Source organism: Panonychus citri, unplaced genomic scaffold, assembly GCF_014898815.1.
Source record: "Panonychus citri isolate SS breed McGregor unplaced genomic scaffold, ASM1489881v1 Contig00105, whole genome shotgun sequence".
Taxonomy (NCBI): Eukaryota; Metazoa; Arthropoda; class Arachnida; order Trombidiformes; family Tetranychidae; genus Panonychus; species Panonychus citri.
In genome coordinates, this window is record NW_026515510.1 from 211,989 (window position 1) to 230,412 (window position 18,424).

Sequence of the window (18,424 nt, forward strand, 5' to 3'; positions counted from 1 at the left end):
GAAGAAAATTGGAAAATGATTAATGATTAAAGATGGAAATTTATTTTAGTTTAATTGGCTTTAATCATCGAATTGGTTGTAATTAACTTTGGAAATAAATTATATTCTCTGGACAAAGGAGATAATAGTGGTTATCATTTAACGATGAATTTACAGGATGATAAAATATTGGAATTGGAATGAGATGATCATTGGAACAGAATTAATATTGATCGAAAAAAAAATTTTTCGAAATTAATTTGTTCGTAATTAATGTGACATTTTATATTCTTTTTGGTTTTCTTTTTCCAATCACATGTTGAATTTGAATATTTTAGGTCCTTTTGGATCGATGTCACTGACAAAGATGCTCTTCCGATCGGACGAGATGGTCAAATCATGAGGTTGACGAAAACCCGAACGAGGTTTCCATGCGTTTACAATACGTTCTGTCGCCAAGTTGAATATGATTCCTTCTGATTGTGATTCGTCTTCGGGAACACTTAAAGCGAACAGTAAATCACCGACATGATCAATGGCAAATATACGATTAAATCTCGGATGGTTAATGTTAAAGGTCAGAATTCCAGGTTGAGTTCGATCAAGACCCGCAGTGTAACATAAAATCCTTCGTTTTTCCCGATCGGCAACACAGATCAGATTCTCTTCCTCCAATAGAACTAAACTATGAGGTATCACCATATTATCTGTGGGGAAAATAAAAAGACGATAATTATGAGAAAAAATGGGAAATTGAAATTCGAAAGAGAAAAACAAAAGACAGAAAACCTTTTATTCCAATTTCGGACAGAACTTTTCCCGAAGGTGATAAAATTAATATCCTCGAATTACAATAACCATCGCTAATATAAACTAATCCAGTTGAAGCGACAACAACATCGGTAGGAAGACAAAAGTGATTCCAATCACGTCCTGGTTGAAAAGGTTCACCCAAGACCAGGTCGGGTTTTTCGAGATCGTCCCGTTTGAACCTGAATACCTGTTGAAGAGCGACATCAGTTAACCAAATATTACCTTCCCGATCCAAACTGATTCCATGGGGCATATAAAATCTAACATGTTCAGAGGAATATGATTCATAGCAATTAGCTTAATTTAATCGAGAAAATTTTGAACACAATTCTAATCACTTACTTATTCGCTCCCCATGATTTGATCACTTTTCCGGTTGTACCATCGACAACGAAGATCGTATCATTGGCTATTGGTCCTTTATTGATCTTCTTATAATGTTCCGATATGTCAAATGATCTGAAAGTCAATTAGATTGATTAGTTTGAAATGGAATTGACCTTAAGGTGATAAATTACCTGTGATCCCAAACATGGTCACCTCGGTGAAATATGTAAATCGAATTGTTCTTGTGACTTGCAATTCCAGCAATTTGACCCAATTTACTGAGAAAATCGCTTTTAGGCCAATCAGTGTCTTCGGTGATTCTTGGATAATCAATCTCCCAACCCGAATCTTCATCTCTCATGTCACCGAATTGCTTTGTTTTTGTCCAAAAACAAGAATCAGAGAAAACAATTAAATCATCTAATCATCATGATCAATATTAAATCAAAGATTTACCTGTAAGGATTTTTGTGATAATATTCCTGGTTCATAACCAGCAATAAGATCCTCATTATCAATCAGAGCTTGTGGATTCTGATTGAATTCATAATAAGCTCCATTTCCGGGTTTGATTAGATTTACAATCAGCCAGCAAATAAAAATGATTAACTGGCTTCCAATTTGATTAACCATAATCAGCTAATTAACTCTATTGATAAACACACTGATTAATTGGAGGTTATTGTTGATTGTTTTCACTTTGATCCTTTTGGAAACCAATTCAATTTGTCTTATAAATCAAACTTTTTATTTGTTTCTTACTTCAATTTAAGTTAATTGTTTAGATTTAGAATTTAAATTATAATAACTTATTAGAATAAAAATTTATTCTTCAATATGTTACAATGAATTCTTATCACTTTTCTCTAGTAAAATATGTGATATATGAGTAGAAAGATGAACTTTACCTTAGGGTATTCGGTGACTACCATGGTAACGATAAGAATAGTTTATTGATTTCAATTCGAGGTATGAATGAACTTGCGCTGAACATTTCGATTACATGTTTACCTTATCGAATTAAATATTGGACATGAAATTGAATCAACTAGTTTCAGTTATTACGAAATCAAATTCATTGGAATGAAATAATTTTCGATTGTTCAGTTTTATTTTTTTTTTCGATGATAAAAGTTGGTTAATCGTAATGAGAATTGATGACAGTTTAAATTAGTCATCTAATTGAAAATTCCATGAATGAGATGAAACATCAATTAATCAGAACTTCGAATAGATAGAAAATTCTTTCGATTGTTGTATCAGATTTTACTCTTTCGGTTCTTCCGATTCCGTTGAGTTCGCGCTTAAAAATTGAGCATTTTCATTGATAACACTTTAGAATCCGTTATATCCTTTTCAAGGCCTTTGGTTGGTTCGAGAATAGTCAAAGTTGTGGTGGAAAAAAGCGGAATCATGAGTGTTACTTTTCAACCTTTACCAAGATGAAGAAAAGAGGAAGACCTTGAATTGTTGGTGTTGAATGAATTTGCTGAATCTTGTTCAGTCTCTTTCTCTCTTTTTACATGAATACGTAGATTATTTGAAATTGTGATGTAAACTACTGACAGCGAAAGTGAACTTTTTGCTTCATGGAGAACTGAAAGAAAGAGAAAGAGTTAGAGAGAAAGTTCTAACCAGCGGAATGGCTGAAAATTCTTGTTTTCATCTTCTCTGATTAGTCTTCTTGTTGACCTTGGTTCTTTGACACTCCTAACTGGTTATCATTTAGAAGAAAAGAAAACACGAAATTTTCTCCATTTTGTTTCTTTTCTACTTGTTTTCTACCAGAACAATTCAGCTTTCGATGGTGAAAAATATCAGAGAAAGAGAGAGAGGGAGAGAGGGAGCGATTATCATGATAATAATGTTGTTTTCAATTTTGTTCCAAAGACCTTCAGCTTTATCCTCTTCATGATTTGTCTTCAGGGGATGGAAACACTTTCACCATTTCAGAGTCTGGGAATTTCTTAAACAAAGGTTATACAATGAGGTAATTGAAAAAGTGATTGGGTTAATTGTTGACTTTCTGAGACTTTGATTGACAATTTGTTGATTTCAAATGTAATTGTCGTTATGATGGTGACAGTTTTTCTTTATCAGTTGATTTCGTTTTCATGCTGATTCCAGGGTTAAGGTTAATTAGTAGAGTTTGATCTTGGACGTTTAATGGAACGTTAATCTTTCGTCTTCCTTTTGATTCCAATTGATTGTCCCAAAATTTAATAGCTCATGGTGACTCTTTATCATTCTCTTCAATTCGAGTTGTTCAGGTCTTTTGGTTATCTGTCCTTGACCTCAAATCGTTTGACTCAATCAGAACTTATCATTCGATTAACTCGATATTAATCATGTCTTACGGCTTTTCCTTGTTCTTCCCTCTTCTGGTTAAAATGTTTCTTCGAACATTCATTTTTTTAATGTTCTCAATTCTTTCCTTAATTTTCTTCCGCAATCTTCCCAATGCTTTCAAATTGGACACCATTTTCTCTGAGGTGAACAAATTAAGAACGAAATTCACCAATTTATCATGATCAATATGAGCAAATGACTAAGAGAAAAATTGAAACTCCAATTGAAAGAAACTCATAAATTTGACCATCAAATCCTTCACCTTGATTGTCCTTCATCATCTAAGGACCAATTCACCAGGACCAATGAACAGATTACTCAGAACTCAACCTGGAAATAAAGAAAGTAATCGAAAATTAGTTAATTTAATCACAACTAATAAGAGAAATAAAAAAAAACAACCAACCTTATAGGTAACCGGTAAGTCACAGTAAAGAAATTAAATTCAAACCGATTGTCTCTCCAATCTTAGTGTCCCACCTTGATTGTCGTGGACAATCAAATAATCGGTCATCTCTAATCACAATTAAATCTTTTCGAGGAACAATTAATAAAGAAAGAGATGAAAATATAGACCAAAACACCAAAATGATCAGCAAACGAAGGGAAATAAACAAAGTAAACAAAGGAAACAGAATCAAATTAAATTGAACAATTAACTAATTACCATAGTACAAGTACCATTTATTAACACTTAACAATCAATAGAAATCTACTTAAGTTGATTGATAGAATTAAAAAAGATAATTAATTGCAAGGTGACCCAAAGAGAGTAGGTAACGAAAACATAAACAAATTAATCTCCGTGACTATCAACACATTTGTTTCTCTTTCTTTTAATTTTCTCTTTCTATTTCTCTGTCTAATTTACTGTCTACGTTTTTCTTTCAACTGAAACCAAAACATCACCAATTGTGTTTTCCTTTCCCTTGGTCTCTTAATTGTTTCACTTAAATTGTTTCTAATTTATTTAATTCCATTCAAGTATAGAGTAATATCAATCTTCCAGTAATTGACAATCACAAATTAATGGTAAGAAATTAAGAAAAAGCAAATCAACCGATGATAAACATCATATGTTTTCCTATTTATTTACAACCTTGAAGGTTTGTATTTGTATTTTTTTTTCCTTTGTGATTTTTTTGTTCTTTTTCTGTTTATTTAACTAATTGTCTAATTTACAATTAACTATAATTGATTCTAATTACTAGCTGACATCCCGGACATCATCTGATTGAGTTACACTGATTGGTAAACATAACAATGTCTTCAATTAAATATCTCGGTAAATTGCGGTTAACCATTAATTTGGGTAATCTATTGTCTCCAAGAAAGATCTCACCATCAATTATTACATCTTCTCCATCATCATTATCATTTTCTTCATCATCCTCATCACAACAACAACAATCACCACCTTGTTGTTCATCTAAAATATCATCATCGCCATCTTTAACTTTACCATCACAAGTTTCATTATCTTCCCATCTTCATCATTCTCACCAATATCCAACTATAATTGTCACCGGTCAGTGTCTACAATCAATATTCCGATGAACGATTTAAGTTCTGATGAAGAAATTACTCAATTGTCTAGTTTAGCAGTTTCGCCAGATCTTACCAATCGTTATATCAGTTACAAGAGACACTTTAAGAGTAAGTAAAACAGATTCTAAATAGAATAGAACAAAAAATATTCTATTCTCAAAATTTTCTATTCTAAATTTAATTTTACTTCCTTTTGTTTTCCCTCAGATAAAATCAAAGAAAACAATATCGATCCGAACGGAGTATTTGCTAACAATGAACTGGATCTATCGGAAATTAAGGTTTACGGTTTCGATTATGATTATACTTTGGCTGTTTATAAAGAATCTCTTCATTATTTAATCTACAATTTAGGACGTGATGTGTTAATTAGCAAATACAAAGTGAGAACTTTCATTAAGTTTCTTCTCTTATTGTTTCATTGAATTTTTGCTAATTTTGTTTACTTATCTTCATCTTAAAGTATCCAAAGGAATCAAATCGTTTAATTATATTCCCGATTTTGCAATTCGAGGCCTTCATTATGATATTGAACACGTAAGAAAAAAAATCTATTGAAATGTTTACTATTTTGTTTACCCAATATTATTTTGTTTATATCAATTTCATAGGGACTTTTGACTAAGATCGACTCGTTTCATCAAATTCAACTTGGATGTGTATACAGAGGATTCAGCCCTTTATCCGATGAAGAAGTGACCCAAATATATGGTGGTTGTTACATCTCCCAGTCATTGATTAAACCTGAAGATGATCATCCAAAGATGAAACAATTAAATGATCTCTTCTCTGTGCCAGAAATTTGTTTACTTGCAAATGTAACTGAATATTTTATCAGGAATAATATTCCCTATTGTCCAGAGATACTTTTCTATGATGTTCAATCGGCTGTGCAAAGTATTCACCCTGTGATGCATCAAATGCTTGATCGTGATAGAATCGGTGATTATTTAGAAAAGCGACCTGAACTTACAGAATTTCTTACTCGACTTCGAGTTGCCAAAAAGAAAATGTTCCTAATCACAAACAGTCCTTTCGATTTTGTGTAAGTCTCGGTGTATATAATTCACTCTATATCAACATAACAGAAATCAATCAATTCCAGATTAATTTAATTGTCTAATTTTCAATTTTCAGAGACTGTGGCATGAGATTTATGATTGGTAACAATTGGACAGATTTATTTGACATTATTATTGTTCGAGCTCGAAAGCCAAAGTTTTTCAATCAAGCTCATAGGTAATCATTTTATTCATTCATTTGATTGTTGTAATTTCTTTTTTATTCAACTAATTTAAATCTCTCTCTTAATCGTTCAGACCTTTCAGAAGTTATCAACCTGATACTGATTCACATACATGGGAAGAGGTGACTCGTTTTGAAAAGGGTAAAGTTTACATGGAAGGGACAGTGAAAAAGTTACTCGAACTGACCGGTTGGCATGGTAATAATATCCTTTATTTTGGTGATCAAATTTACGCTGATTTAGCTGATTTAACTCTTTTCCATGGTTGGAGAACCGGAGCTGTAATTGGTGAACTTGAGGTATCAATCTAAATGATAATCTACTCGACTCTCATGATGAACTAATTTCTTTATTCTTTTTCTCCCCCTAATAGAATGAGATTAATATTCTGAATTCTGAGGAGTTTTCAGAGGCAATCAGTGAATTACAAGCAATCCAATTGCTGATCGATGAACGTCAAAGAGACACATGCATCTTAAAGTCACCTCTCCATGCCGAAGATTTGTTACAATATTTATTTCGAGATCGAGAAGTTCTCAGATTGAAATCGAAAAGTTTATTCAACCCACAATTCGGAAGCATATTTAGGACACATCATAATCCGTCCTACTTTTCCCGTCGACTTTTCCGTTACAGTGACATTTATATGTCACATATTACGAACTTGCTGAACTATTCAGTTAATCACATTTTCTGCCCTCGAAGGGGATCATTACCCCATGAAAAGATGTCCCCAGTTATCAAAGTTCGGGAAATTCAATATTAATCGGCAAGGAAAACCCTGTGGTTTACTAATTGCTGATGATTAGAAATCAAGATTATGGAAATTAAAAAGAAGCATGAAAATCAACTCAATCATGACTATGGAATCAATTGAGATCTAAATCAGAGTTAATTGTTCACTTGCAGCTCAACAACCAATTTGGACAGAATCATCTAGATCAGTCATTTAATTAATCACAGTAATTAACCGCTCCAATCTTTAACCAACAATTTATCTTTATCATTTGTTGAATAGACATTTAGATTTAATGATTAATTAATTGTAGCGATTAAGAATTAAAAAGGAATCTCAATTTCTTTGGCTTAGCTCTCTAAACAATTTACATGACTAATTAATCCTGATTTAATAAATCTCAATTGATTCACAATTATCGTGATGAAAAAAAACAAAATTCAAAGAAAAACAAATTGCTCATCTAATTAAATTAATTATCGTCAATACAAAACCAAGAAACCTGAATAGAAACAATCAAAGGATATTAATTGTTACAGTTTTTATTTGAAAGTCTAATCATAATTACAGAGCTTATAATTGTAATTAAATTAAAATGTATCTCTAAATTGTTTCAAATCAAAACTACGATGGTCAGTTTTCACTTTAAACTAGACAATCAACTTGAAGGATAAATATTGTAACAATTTGTTTTATTTCTGGGAAAATAATTGAATTTAAATTGAAAACAATTAAACCATTTACAAAAAAAAATTCGTATTAATCGATCGACTTCGGTGTCTAATATTAGCACTCGAAGATTAATTCACTATTATCTTAACCTATTCGGAAAAAGGGTTGGACTCAAATTTTGATTTCTTATTTCTCGAAAGTTAAATTAGTTAAGATTATAAAAAATATCTCAATTGTATTTGCTAATTAACACATCACGTCCTAAATTGTAGATTAAATAATGAAGAGATTCTTTATAAACAGCCAAAGTATAATCATAATCGAAACCGTAAACCTTAATTTCCGATAGATCCAGTTCATTGTTAGCAAATACTCCGTTCGGATCGATATTGTCATCCTTATAACTGTATCATCGTTAAAAAAAACGAAAGATGTGTTTTCCGTTTCCTCAACAAAATACCCGCGAATTTGAACTCAACTCTCTTGATTATTCTATAAATAGATGTTATTATTAAGTGCGAGTGATTTATGAGATATGATTCCCTTCAAGGTTATCAAAAAACTACGAGCCCGTTGCAAATGCGTTAATGAGAGGTAAGGTGAACGATGTTACATTAGATCTTGGCAACAGATTAAACAATCAAATGTAACAATCAAATTCTAACAATTGAATTAACATTCAAATGATCCAATCAATATATTAATCAATTTATACAAATGATATCTAATTAGCCATTTATGGTGAATATCTGGAGCGATTATATGTCAATCAATTGATTCTAAACAATCGAAAAGATCTAGTCTCTTTTAACCAACAATTTATCTTCATCATTTGTTGAATAGAAATTTAGATTTAATGATTAATTAATTGTATCGATTAAGAATTAAAAATTTCAATTGATTCACAATTATCGTGGTGAAAAAAAAGCTAAATTCAAAGAAAAACAAATTGCTCATCTAATTAAATTAATTATCGTCAATACAAAACCAAGAATCATGAATGGAAACAATCAAAGGATATTAATTGTTACAGTTTTTATTTGAAAGTCTAATCATAATTACAGAGCTTATAATTGTAATTAAATTAAAATGTATCTCTAAATTGTTTCAAATCAAAACTACGATGGTCAGTTTTCACTTTAAACTGGACAATCAACTTGAAGGATAAATATTGTAACAATTTGTTTTATTTCTGGGAAAATAATTGAATTTAAATTGAAAACAATTAAACCATTTACAAAAAAAACTAACTCTTTACACTTTAATTGTCCAAGTGGTTAGATTAACAATTAATCTTAAATCCTTAATCGCGATTAAAACTTCAGTTAATCAGTTTATTGATTAACAAGATTTTAAGTATTAGATTATAATTTAAATCAAACCAATGGAAATGAATCTTAATCACTAATTATCGTTTCTAATTTGATTCTTGACCACAATTACTTTTAACTCTTGACCAGAGACAGTTGATTAAATTGTCAATTGATGATCAATACAATGTGTTTACAATTAGTTTCCCGAGGACAATTAATTAATTACAATAGAAACTGTCATGTTGGACTTAATTGTAACCATCTAATTGTGTGTCCAGTTAATTATAAATCAACTTCGTTAATTATCAAATCAACAATTAATTCAAGACTCTCTATGTTATTGTTAATCATATTTGTGACCAGTTATTTATTAATCAACCTTAATCATGGGCAGCAATTAGCAACAATCAACCCGCCTTGGTCTTCAACCCATCGGACAATTAACTTGATCATCTCAACAATTAGTGATTGGAACAATTTAACAACATTTCTGGTTGATTGCTGGTTCTGGTTAATTACAATGATTATCTTGATTTCCCTGTTAATTGTTTGCTTAATTGCTTTGATAGTTACACTAATTATCTCATTGTTACTGTTTTATATCATCTTAATTACAACAACATCTAAATTTGTCTCATCAATTATACAATTAACTTTTGATAAACTTCATTTACGATTTGGTAAATTGTAACAATCAACTTAATTTCATCAACACAATCAAGTAAATTATTTCTCATCTCTTTATTTTGTAATTAACTGTCAATTGAATTTAATTTTATTCATCATCAAGAGATCAAACTTTCAACAATTAAATTTAATTTTAAATCAATTTTTGTCTTTCCAATCACAATTAACATAATTTAAACTTATAAAATTGATTTAATTGTTTCCATTAATTTCTTGTAAAATCTAATGTCTCTTAATATTTACTCATCGTGATTAAATTGTTAAGAGTTGATCAAATTTTAAGTAAACACAATTAATTTAATTGTTAATCATTTATTTACTTTAATTACATTGATTAAATTAGGTTAATAATCAATAAGCAATTGGTTTATAATAAGAAACAGAAACAATTAATATTTAAAGTGTCGCAAATTTAGTTATATGATTAACTGATTGCTGTTAATCAGCCAAGTTAATTAAGTGTATTATAAAATATCATTTGAAGGAAATAATCATTTTTAATTGTTATCAAAATGTAGTAGTTAAGAAATGAATCCAATTAAATCACAATCAAGACTTTTTTTGTTAATCATTTTGTATAATTAATCAAAATCAGTCACGTTTGATTAATGATTACGATTAATTTAAAGACGTTCATGATTAAATTAAATGAAAAAAACTGATGATTGATAATTAAGTTAATTTTTTTGGTTTTAAGTAACGATTAGATTAACTAATTAATTGATTCATGAGTAAATAATGATAATTGTCAATAGACAAAAATCAAAGGTTAAATTGTTACCATTAAAGAGTTAATTGTTTTACTAATTGTTCAATCTAATCCACCAATAAATCAGTATAATTAAAATAATAGTTTAAATCGTTGAGTGTCTCAGATTGTTGAATCATTTAGACTTTTGCAATTAACGAGAAATTAAATTGTTACAAAACAGAATGAATTAAAGTTGATAATTAAGGCAATATTATCAAAGTTAATTGCTACAAATTTTGTCAATCATTTGTAAATGATGATTATCACAATTAATCTCTTAATTGTGATCAACTTAAGTAACGTTGCCCATTGAGTGTTTATGATCAGAGTTGAAACAATTAAAACTTAATCAAAGAAATTAAAATTAAGTCTAATTGTTGTATTACTTTGACCAAAGAATAAAAATAATTTTAAATGTTGATGAGAAATCAAATATTATCAGAATGATAATTAGTACGACAGTGATGAAGAAGATGATTAAAAATGATGAATGGATTGAATTCCAAAAAAATGGAACAATTAAGAGAAATTAAGAGAACAATTAACGAAAAAAAACCCGAATTTCTATTGATAACTTAAGTTTACTTTCCATCAAACGTATTAGCATTTCATGGAGAGATCTAAATACTTAATTGTATAAACAAAATGGTCTAAACAATCAAGAAGCAGCGGTGATAATTAAAGTGATCAGATTGTGTATTTAAAGAATGAGAGAGAGAGAAAAGGGAATTGGAGATGATTTCTGGTTGCGAATTCAATTAACTGCTTTTGCGATTTCATTCTGAGTCCGATCTCGATTTTTGAGTCTCATGTTTTGTATTCAAAGTGAATGGAGGATAAATATTATATGAAGATGAATGTAGATCTTATTTGGTTAAGTTTGGTGTAAGTGTTTCTTTTTATATAAACGTTTCCATACAATCATTGATTTGAATATGTTGAGTTTTACTCTATTGGGCTTTGTCCTTTTTGGATGCAAGGAATGGTAATTTTGTTTTAACTCTGTAATCAAAGAAGAAATAAAAACAATCACAATTAGAATTAGAATTAGGTTAATTAATGAGAAGAGAGAATTTCAATTGATGCATTTTGAGGGAAAAGGAAAAATCAATTGCAGTTTAAATTGTTGTTGTTGTTTAAACCAAAATAATAGTGATTAAAGGTTATGTTTTTTGTTTCTATCAATCTATTTATCTCAATTTCACAATTAAATGGTTAATTGTCTTCCTGATCAATTTAATTCTAGAGAAATTAAATCACAAAGGATATTGGTTGGTGTTTTCATCATCACCACAATTAAAATGGTGATGATGAAAAGCTGATCCAATATTGTTAACTGGAATAGCTAAATTGGGACTGATTAATCATTTCCAGAGTAAATAAAATAGTCATGATTGTAAATGAAACAAAACAAAAACTTAATTTCCAACTAATCAAATAATCAAATTAGACTAAATAATCAGTCAATTATGACAACATGAACAGTGAATTATTCAGTACATTCATGGTGTTTATAGTTGGTGACGCATGCAACTTGTTGAACAAAGTACAATGCAATCAAAGTCTATTTAAAATTCACCACTATGAATATGATAATAATCATCATCTCGCTTGATAATATGAATAACAATTAATTTCCAATTGTTGGAGACAAAAAGGTAAATGAAAGGTCATATAGTAAATGTATAATGAGTTACGCTTAGTGTGAGAGGATAATTAAAGATTAAATAGTGAAAATGTATCTGTATAAATACACATAAAGGTAACCAGGGTGGGTCAATCATGGTAAACTTTGTTACCAAATTTAGTGCATGTAATTCAAGTGATGTAATTGATGTAATGTATCTGCGCATATATGAAAATCCTCTATATCAAACATTATCATTATCATCATCATCATCATCATTAACTGTACATTGAATTTACTGTACAATGAAAACAAGATAATTTTACATGGAGATGTAATTGTTTGTCAAAAGATTAGAAGGTAAATTGAAATCACCAGAGAAACCAAAGTATTCAAAATGAACACAATTTCCTAAAACATATAACGGGATTGATCATTTCATTCATTACTATTGAAACTTTGTGTTATCTTTTTGATAACCTTAACTACCTCTTACTTTTTCCCTTTCTCTTGGTTTTGTGTATATCAAATAAACAAGAGGGTAAAGAAAAGAAAGAGAGGTGGAAAGAGAAAAAGAAAGTCAGTTAATTGTCAAGGTCGATGGCCGCTTGGTTCGAATTAACTTGACGATGAAAAATTGACAACTTTTTCTACATATCATACATGAAACCTGAGAATATCATAATCGATAAAAAAAATAAAGTATTATAACTAATGAAAGAGAGAAGGTAGTCTTTGATAAAGACGGATTTAGAAAGGAGAGAGAGAGAGAAAGAAAGAGAGAGAGAGAAGGGACATGAATCTCCTCCATTGTAATTCTGGGAGGGGCATTATTGCTTTTTGATGAAATTCTCTTCTCTATTTAGATAGGAACCAAGGATGGAATAAAATTTGAAATAGAAAAGAAAAGCTTGCATCATGGTGACAATGTTAGAATGAAATGTAAATATTGCATCAATTGAAACGAAATGTATCATTCGTAAAGAGAAATATACTCACTGGGAGCAAACACCCTCCATTTGGGCGCAAATGGTTCCAAGATGACCATCGATAACTGTCTTGTTCATCTCGTAGACCTTTGGAACGGAGAAGAGGCCAAGATACATCATGGTAACCAAAGTCATTCCATTGAACCAGGCACCAACATACGTCAAACACCAGAAAGCGATAAAGTACTAGAGAGAGAGAGAGAGAGAGAGGAAATTAAGGATAATGATTACAATTAAAATCAACAATTTGAGGGCATTGTAACTTCAAGTGCTTTAGGATGGTTCCTTTTTTTCTGTATCAATACAATAGCCTCAAGAAGTAAAAAAACAACAATCTAAGAATGGGTACTGATAGTACTTGAAAAAATGGCTGAGTAAGATGAGTAAATATAGATTAATGAAATAGAATATAAGATAATTAAGTTTATCAGTGAGTGAGCTTAATGAAGGGTAAGTGAGTATGCGAGTGTGTGAGTGAGCATAAAGACTCTTAACTACACGATTAAACTCATTACTAATTATATAATGGTAGTTGTATTAGTGATGACCTTGATTCCAATTGAAAACATACACCACGTTGAACATTTTCTCATCTTCAATTAGTATCGATACATCAAAAAGAAACCAATCTTTCAAGCGATTGAGGTGAGAGAGAGAGAGAGAGAGAGAGAGAGAGGGAAGTAGAAGATGATGGAAAAGGAAGTGACGACAAAGAAAAAGAAGATGATTCAGGTGAATAAATAGACATAGAGAGTTCAGAAAATCATGATGAGTACCTTGATGGAATCGACAATATCCTCAACGAGGAAGATACTTTTCAACTTTAATAAGATGACGTTGAGATGCTTAAGAGTTTTGTCAACTAACTCATGAACCTTTTCCTCAGATGGGATAATATCCATTTCAATATATTGCCTGAAAGGATTGTGTTGATTGAGGTGTTTTAAGACCAATGCCAGAAGAAGATGCGTCATGACGATGATGAGCCAGACAAAAACGACAAATTGGTAAGAAAAAGAGAAAGAGAGAAAAAGACAAGATTATAAAAACATGACATTAGAACAACTATCGGAGCAATCATGCAGTTCAGAATTTTATCATCTGAAGAGGAAAACAAGTAAATAGGTAATAAAAAAATAGTATAAAAGGGGAATAAGATGATGAAAACGATGGAAGAAGACAATTTACTTGAAAGGATGTCCTTCGTCGGTCTTTTGGACTGCTTGCATGATGTTGCTGTAGATTCGATAGGCAAGGGTTGATCCAAGAATCAAGAGCGATCCATTCGCGATGACAGAGATAATTGAACAACATGCCAACGAGAGGAGTAGTAAAAGTCCACCAACGAAAACTACTCCACTTTTTTTCAAATCACGCCAATAGAGGAGATCGGTAACTGTTGAGAGATGAAAACAATCAATTAGTAACAGTATGAATATTAATCAAGTGATGGAGAGAGAGAGAGGATGGATTAAGTTAAGATTAAATTTGGGTGAAAAAATGAACAAATCAGTTTTCGTATCTTTAACAATCAATCATTCCAATTGAATGAAGATTATCATGATTAAAGCTCAGTATCATTACATGATATTGAACAATATTAACACCACGTTTCAGATAATCATTATCACCTTTCTAATTATCAGCAAGGTGAAACTCAGAGAAACGATGAAAAATCAAGAATAGAATATGAATTTTTCTTATCAATGTCTTTTTAAATTATTCTTTTTACTCTTTCTATTCTTCTGTCTACTTAATTCATCTCTTTCTTTCAGAAAAGTTACCACACACTTTTCTTCACTACGACAGCACTTTTCTGGTGAATCTCTTTCTTTTAATCAGAACAAGAGAGAGAGAGAGAGAGAGAAAGAAAGAAAGACAAGAAGATAAGAAGATACACAAAAGGGGAAAAAAGTAAGAAGAAAGAGAACTCAATCCGTGTCTTTATTTCTCTCTCTCTTCTAATTTGATACAAGAAATCAAGAAGAAGACAGAGAAAAATGTCACAAGATGAACAAATAGAAATTCTATTCTAAAATTGGTCAATTTTGCAAGTGGACAGAGAAAAACGATAATAAAAAAACTGATGGAATTAAAAGAAATTGATAAATCAAAGATGAATAATTAGTTGCGATGCCAACGAGGTAAAAGATAAACAATTATATAAGAACCTGAGTCACAATCTTTGGGTGGTGATGAAGCTGCTGCAGCATTTGATGATCTATCTCTTGCCATTTTAAGATAGTATTGGTTTTTTAATAACAAATAGAAATCACAAAATAAAATAAAATAACAATTTAAGAAAAAAACTAATAGATAAATTAAATAGATAGAAAACAATTAGAAGAGAGAGAGAGAAAAAAAATGAGTACTTGGTGAATATAAAATCAGAATCAAAACACCAAAAATATATAATAAATAATCAACCAAGTAGAACAAAAGTGAGTATAAAATAGAAATACTAGTCTTTCTTTTTCCAACAAAATGAGAGAGAGAGAGAGAGAGAATAGGGAGAGCCACTGAGAGAGACACACAGCAGAAAAAAGAGAGACGTAGAAAGAGAATTAAAAAAAGAAAGAGAAAAGAGAGTGAGATGAATCTGGTCTTATTGATGCTCAGAAACGTTAACACGTATGATAATTGATGTTACCAGGACGTTGTAGTGTAAATAACTGGAACTGTTGAAGAAAATTTCAGTTACATCAGCATCTTCATCATCTTCATCATCATCTTAAATCATTCACACAAAGTAGCGGGAGCATCATTATCATCATCATGAAAGTAGAAGAGAAAGAGAGATAATTGTATTCTTTTTTTCGAAGGAAACGAAAAAAATAATCAACTTTTTTTTGCTTCTTATTTTTATCAGCGATTGACGTTCGTACAATTCGATGTCGATTTTTTTCTCCATCTTCTAATCTTCCAATAAATCGAGTAACACATTTAAAGGGAGAATTAAGTTGATCATGAAATAATCACGCTTCTGTTATTGACTGATTAATTTATATAAATAAATCACCAATTAATCACAAGTATCAATCAACGGTGTTTTTTTCTCACAATCAACTTCAACTTTCTACACATAATAAAGTAATTATACTTGAAAGAGAGAGAAAGAGAGAGAGAGATTGAGTCATTTCTGCTCATTTCTATTCTTCTTTTTGTTTTCAACAGGTAATATGTCAATCTGAGGACATATTTCGGTTGATTGCTTGTAATTAGTTATTCAGTGAGAATGGGAGAGAGAGATGAAGTTATTTAAATTATCTGAGTAATGTGAACTTACTATGAGGATATCTTGTCAAAAAGGAGCAACATTGGGAACTTGATGAAGGTAATGAATCATCAATTGTTGGTTTTTTTGACTCTTTCTTTTCAGCTTGTTTTTTAACTTCTTTGGCTTCAGGTTTGGGTTGTTGTGGTTGTTGTTGTTGTTGTTGTTGTTTGGGTTCTTCGGGTTTAATATCAACGGCTGGTTTAACCTCCGCTTGGATGGTTGATGGAATTGGTGATGTGGTTGTTGTTGGTAATTCTGGTTGTTGATTGAAGGTTGATTCAACTTGTGACAATACTGTTTGGGTAATTGGTGAGGGTGGTGGAGGTGGTGAAGGAGTTGGAGCGCTTTGGTGAAAAGATGGAGGTGGTAAGGGTGAAGGTGATGATTTAACCTCATCGGTACTCATATTAAGAAGATCTCCTTCAAGAGCTGATGGTGTAAACGGTGTTGGTGATCCAGAAGAGGGAATAGATGAAGATACTGGTACGGTTGAGGTTACAGATCCAAAGGGTTCATTTGTTAGGTCCATATCTCGAACAGCATAATCATCGAAAGGAGATCCACCAAAACCAGTAGAAATGTTACCAATATTTGACAAAGGTGACGATTGTTGTTGCTCAGGTTGATCAGACCAATTGGAATCTTCTTCAGGTAAACTAGAATCAATTAAATTGGACATGTTGAAAGATGAAATTGAAATAGAATTTGTTACCAAAGGGAAAGAGAAAAGAAAATGGAGACCAGTGAGAATGAGAGAAAGATGAAAAGGAAAACCCAAGAGAAGAAAAATAATATCAAGAAGAAAAACGTAAGAGAGAGAGAGAGAGAGAGAGAGAGAAACAGAGAGTAGATTTATAAGAATCAGGGAGAGAAGGAGAAAAAGAGAGAAAAACAAATATTATAAGGAAATTTTGAGAGAAAAAGAGAGAGAGAGAATAGAGAAAAAAAAGAGAGAAGAGAAATTCTCAGATAAGACAAAAAGTATGACTCAATTTAAAAAGAAACACAGAAGAAAAATATGAGTAGACAGAAGAGAAAGAGAATTTCCAATTGGACTGAAGATGTTTTTGGATTTAAACAAGTAAATTAACAGTTAATTCAGTTATTAGGTGAAAAGAGAAAGTCAAGTAATTAACTGAATAGCTGTTAACTAAATTTAATTTAATGTTGTTTGTGGAGAAATGATGAAAACAAGTGATCAGTTTTTGGTACAAATAAAAGTGAAGTATTTTGATGAGACCAAACCCCAAACAAGTTCAGTTGTTGTTGTTATGAGCAAGGGGGAGGCTGAACAGCTACGCCATCTTTGCTTTTCCATTGCGACTCTCCCCTTTCTCTTATTCTCACCAATAATTAATTTAATTGTTTCAATTTAAATGTTTGTCTATCACCAGTTAATTGTTACACTTGGAGAAAATCACAACAATTAACTTGATCACTTGGTCATCAATAGATTTTCACATCTTCTGTGTTCATTTTGTTCTATTCTTTTTTCTTGGTTTTCTTGGTTTTCTCTTTTCTCTTTTCACCTTCCATCACTTTACCTTTTTTTGTGTCTATTTTGATGCGATTTTAATTGTTGATCATCTTTACATTTAATTTCTTAACCTTGGTAACTGATTAATTTTCTGATCATCTGGTTTTCTCTTTTAATTGTTTTCCTGTTTGTTCTTTTGTTTTTGTTCTCTTTTTTGATTTTACTTGTTGTTGGATTTTCTTCTCTCTGTTATGGTAATTTTTCCTTCTCTTCTCCTAGTACATCAATGTAAATGTTTCTTTTCTTCAGTTTCTATATTATTGATGGTGATTTGCTTTTTTCTTCTTTCTTTTTTTAGAATCAACTATTTAAATTAACCATTTCCTTCTATTGTTTACCAATTCCAATGAATCAGCTGTTAACAATCGACTAATTTTAAATTCAACTGATTATCTTTTTCCTCCTGTAAATCATGAGAAAAACAATCAATGGTCATGGTAACAAACTTGGTAATTCAATCTATCGATACAAGTCTCATAACCATTTATATGGTCAATTGTTGTGTTTCTTTGGGATGATTAATGTTAATTTGTACAACACAATGATGAATTTTCCCTGTTTAAATCAAAGGTG

The 18,424-nt window shown here is 30.7% G+C and overlaps 3 protein-coding genes across 3 annotated transcripts; 1 reads left to right on the top strand and 2 right to left on the bottom strand.

Annotated features, from left to right (window-relative positions):
* Positions 1–39: 39 nt before the first annotated feature.
* Positions 40–1,998, bottom strand: LOC128389196 (peptidyl-glycine alpha-amidating monooxygenase-like). Its single transcript, XM_053348744.1, has 5 exons — positions 1,576–1,998; positions 1,311–1,492; positions 1,135–1,251; positions 769–1,052; positions 40–686 (listed from the first exon to the last, which is right to left on the bottom strand). The coding sequence occupies exons 1-5, from the start codon at positions 1,750–1,752 to the stop codon at positions 292–294; spliced, it is 1,155 nt and encodes a 384-aa protein (XP_053204719.1). The 5' UTR covers positions 1,753–1,998; the 3' UTR covers positions 40–291.
* Positions 1,999–4,347: 2,349 nt separating this feature from the next.
* Positions 4,348–7,675, top strand: LOC128389194 (5'-nucleotidase domain-containing protein 3-like). The gene is given in 9 exon segments (XM_053348743.1): positions 4,348–4,574; positions 4,680–5,124; positions 5,224–5,399; positions 5,480–5,501; positions 5,504–5,553; positions 5,628–6,061; positions 6,154–6,255; positions 6,336–6,561; positions 6,636–7,675. Coding segments are annotated over 8 exon segments (1,506 nt in total). The 5' UTR covers positions 4,348–4,574; positions 4,680–5,021; the 3' UTR covers positions 7,029–7,675.
* A 3,287-nt stretch (positions 7,676–10,962) lies between these two features.
* On the bottom strand, positions 10,963–17,538 carry LOC128389201 (reticulon-1-like). The gene is made up of 5 exons (XM_053348749.1): positions 16,324–17,538; positions 14,226–14,433; positions 13,814–13,952; positions 13,048–13,223; positions 10,963–11,423 (listed from the first exon to the last, which is right to left on the bottom strand). Exons 1-5 carry the CDS (start codon positions 16,991–16,993, stop codon positions 11,372–11,374), a joined length of 1,245 nt encoding a protein of 414 aa, XP_053204724.1. The 5' UTR covers positions 16,994–17,538; the 3' UTR covers positions 10,963–11,371.
* Positions 17,539–18,424: the final 886 nt, after the last annotated feature.

Coding starts and splice junctions, on each gene's coding strand:
- LOC128389196 (XM_053348744.1), bottom strand. CDS start 1,752: ATGGTTAATCAAATTGGAAGCCAGTTAATCATTTTTATTTGCTGGCTG. Junction 1,493..1,575: donor TATCACAAAAATCCTTACAG/GTAAATCTTTGA, acceptor ACAAAAACAAAG/CAATTCGGTGACATGAGAGA. Junction 1,252..1,310: donor GACCATGTTTGGGATCACAG/GTAATTTATCAC, acceptor ATTGACTTTCAG/ATCATTTGACATATCGGAAC.
- LOC128389201 (XM_053348749.1), bottom strand. CDS start 16,993: ATGTCCAATTTAATTGATTCTAGTTTACCTGAAGAAGATTCCAATTGG. Junction 13,953..14,225: donor GACGAAGGACATCCTTTCAA/GTAAATTGTCTT, acceptor CAATCCTTTCAG/GCAATATATTGAAATGGATA. Junction 11,424..13,047: donor ATGGAGGGTGTTTGCTCCCA/GTGAGTATATTT, acceptor CTTTGATTACAG/AGTTAAAACAAAATTACCAT.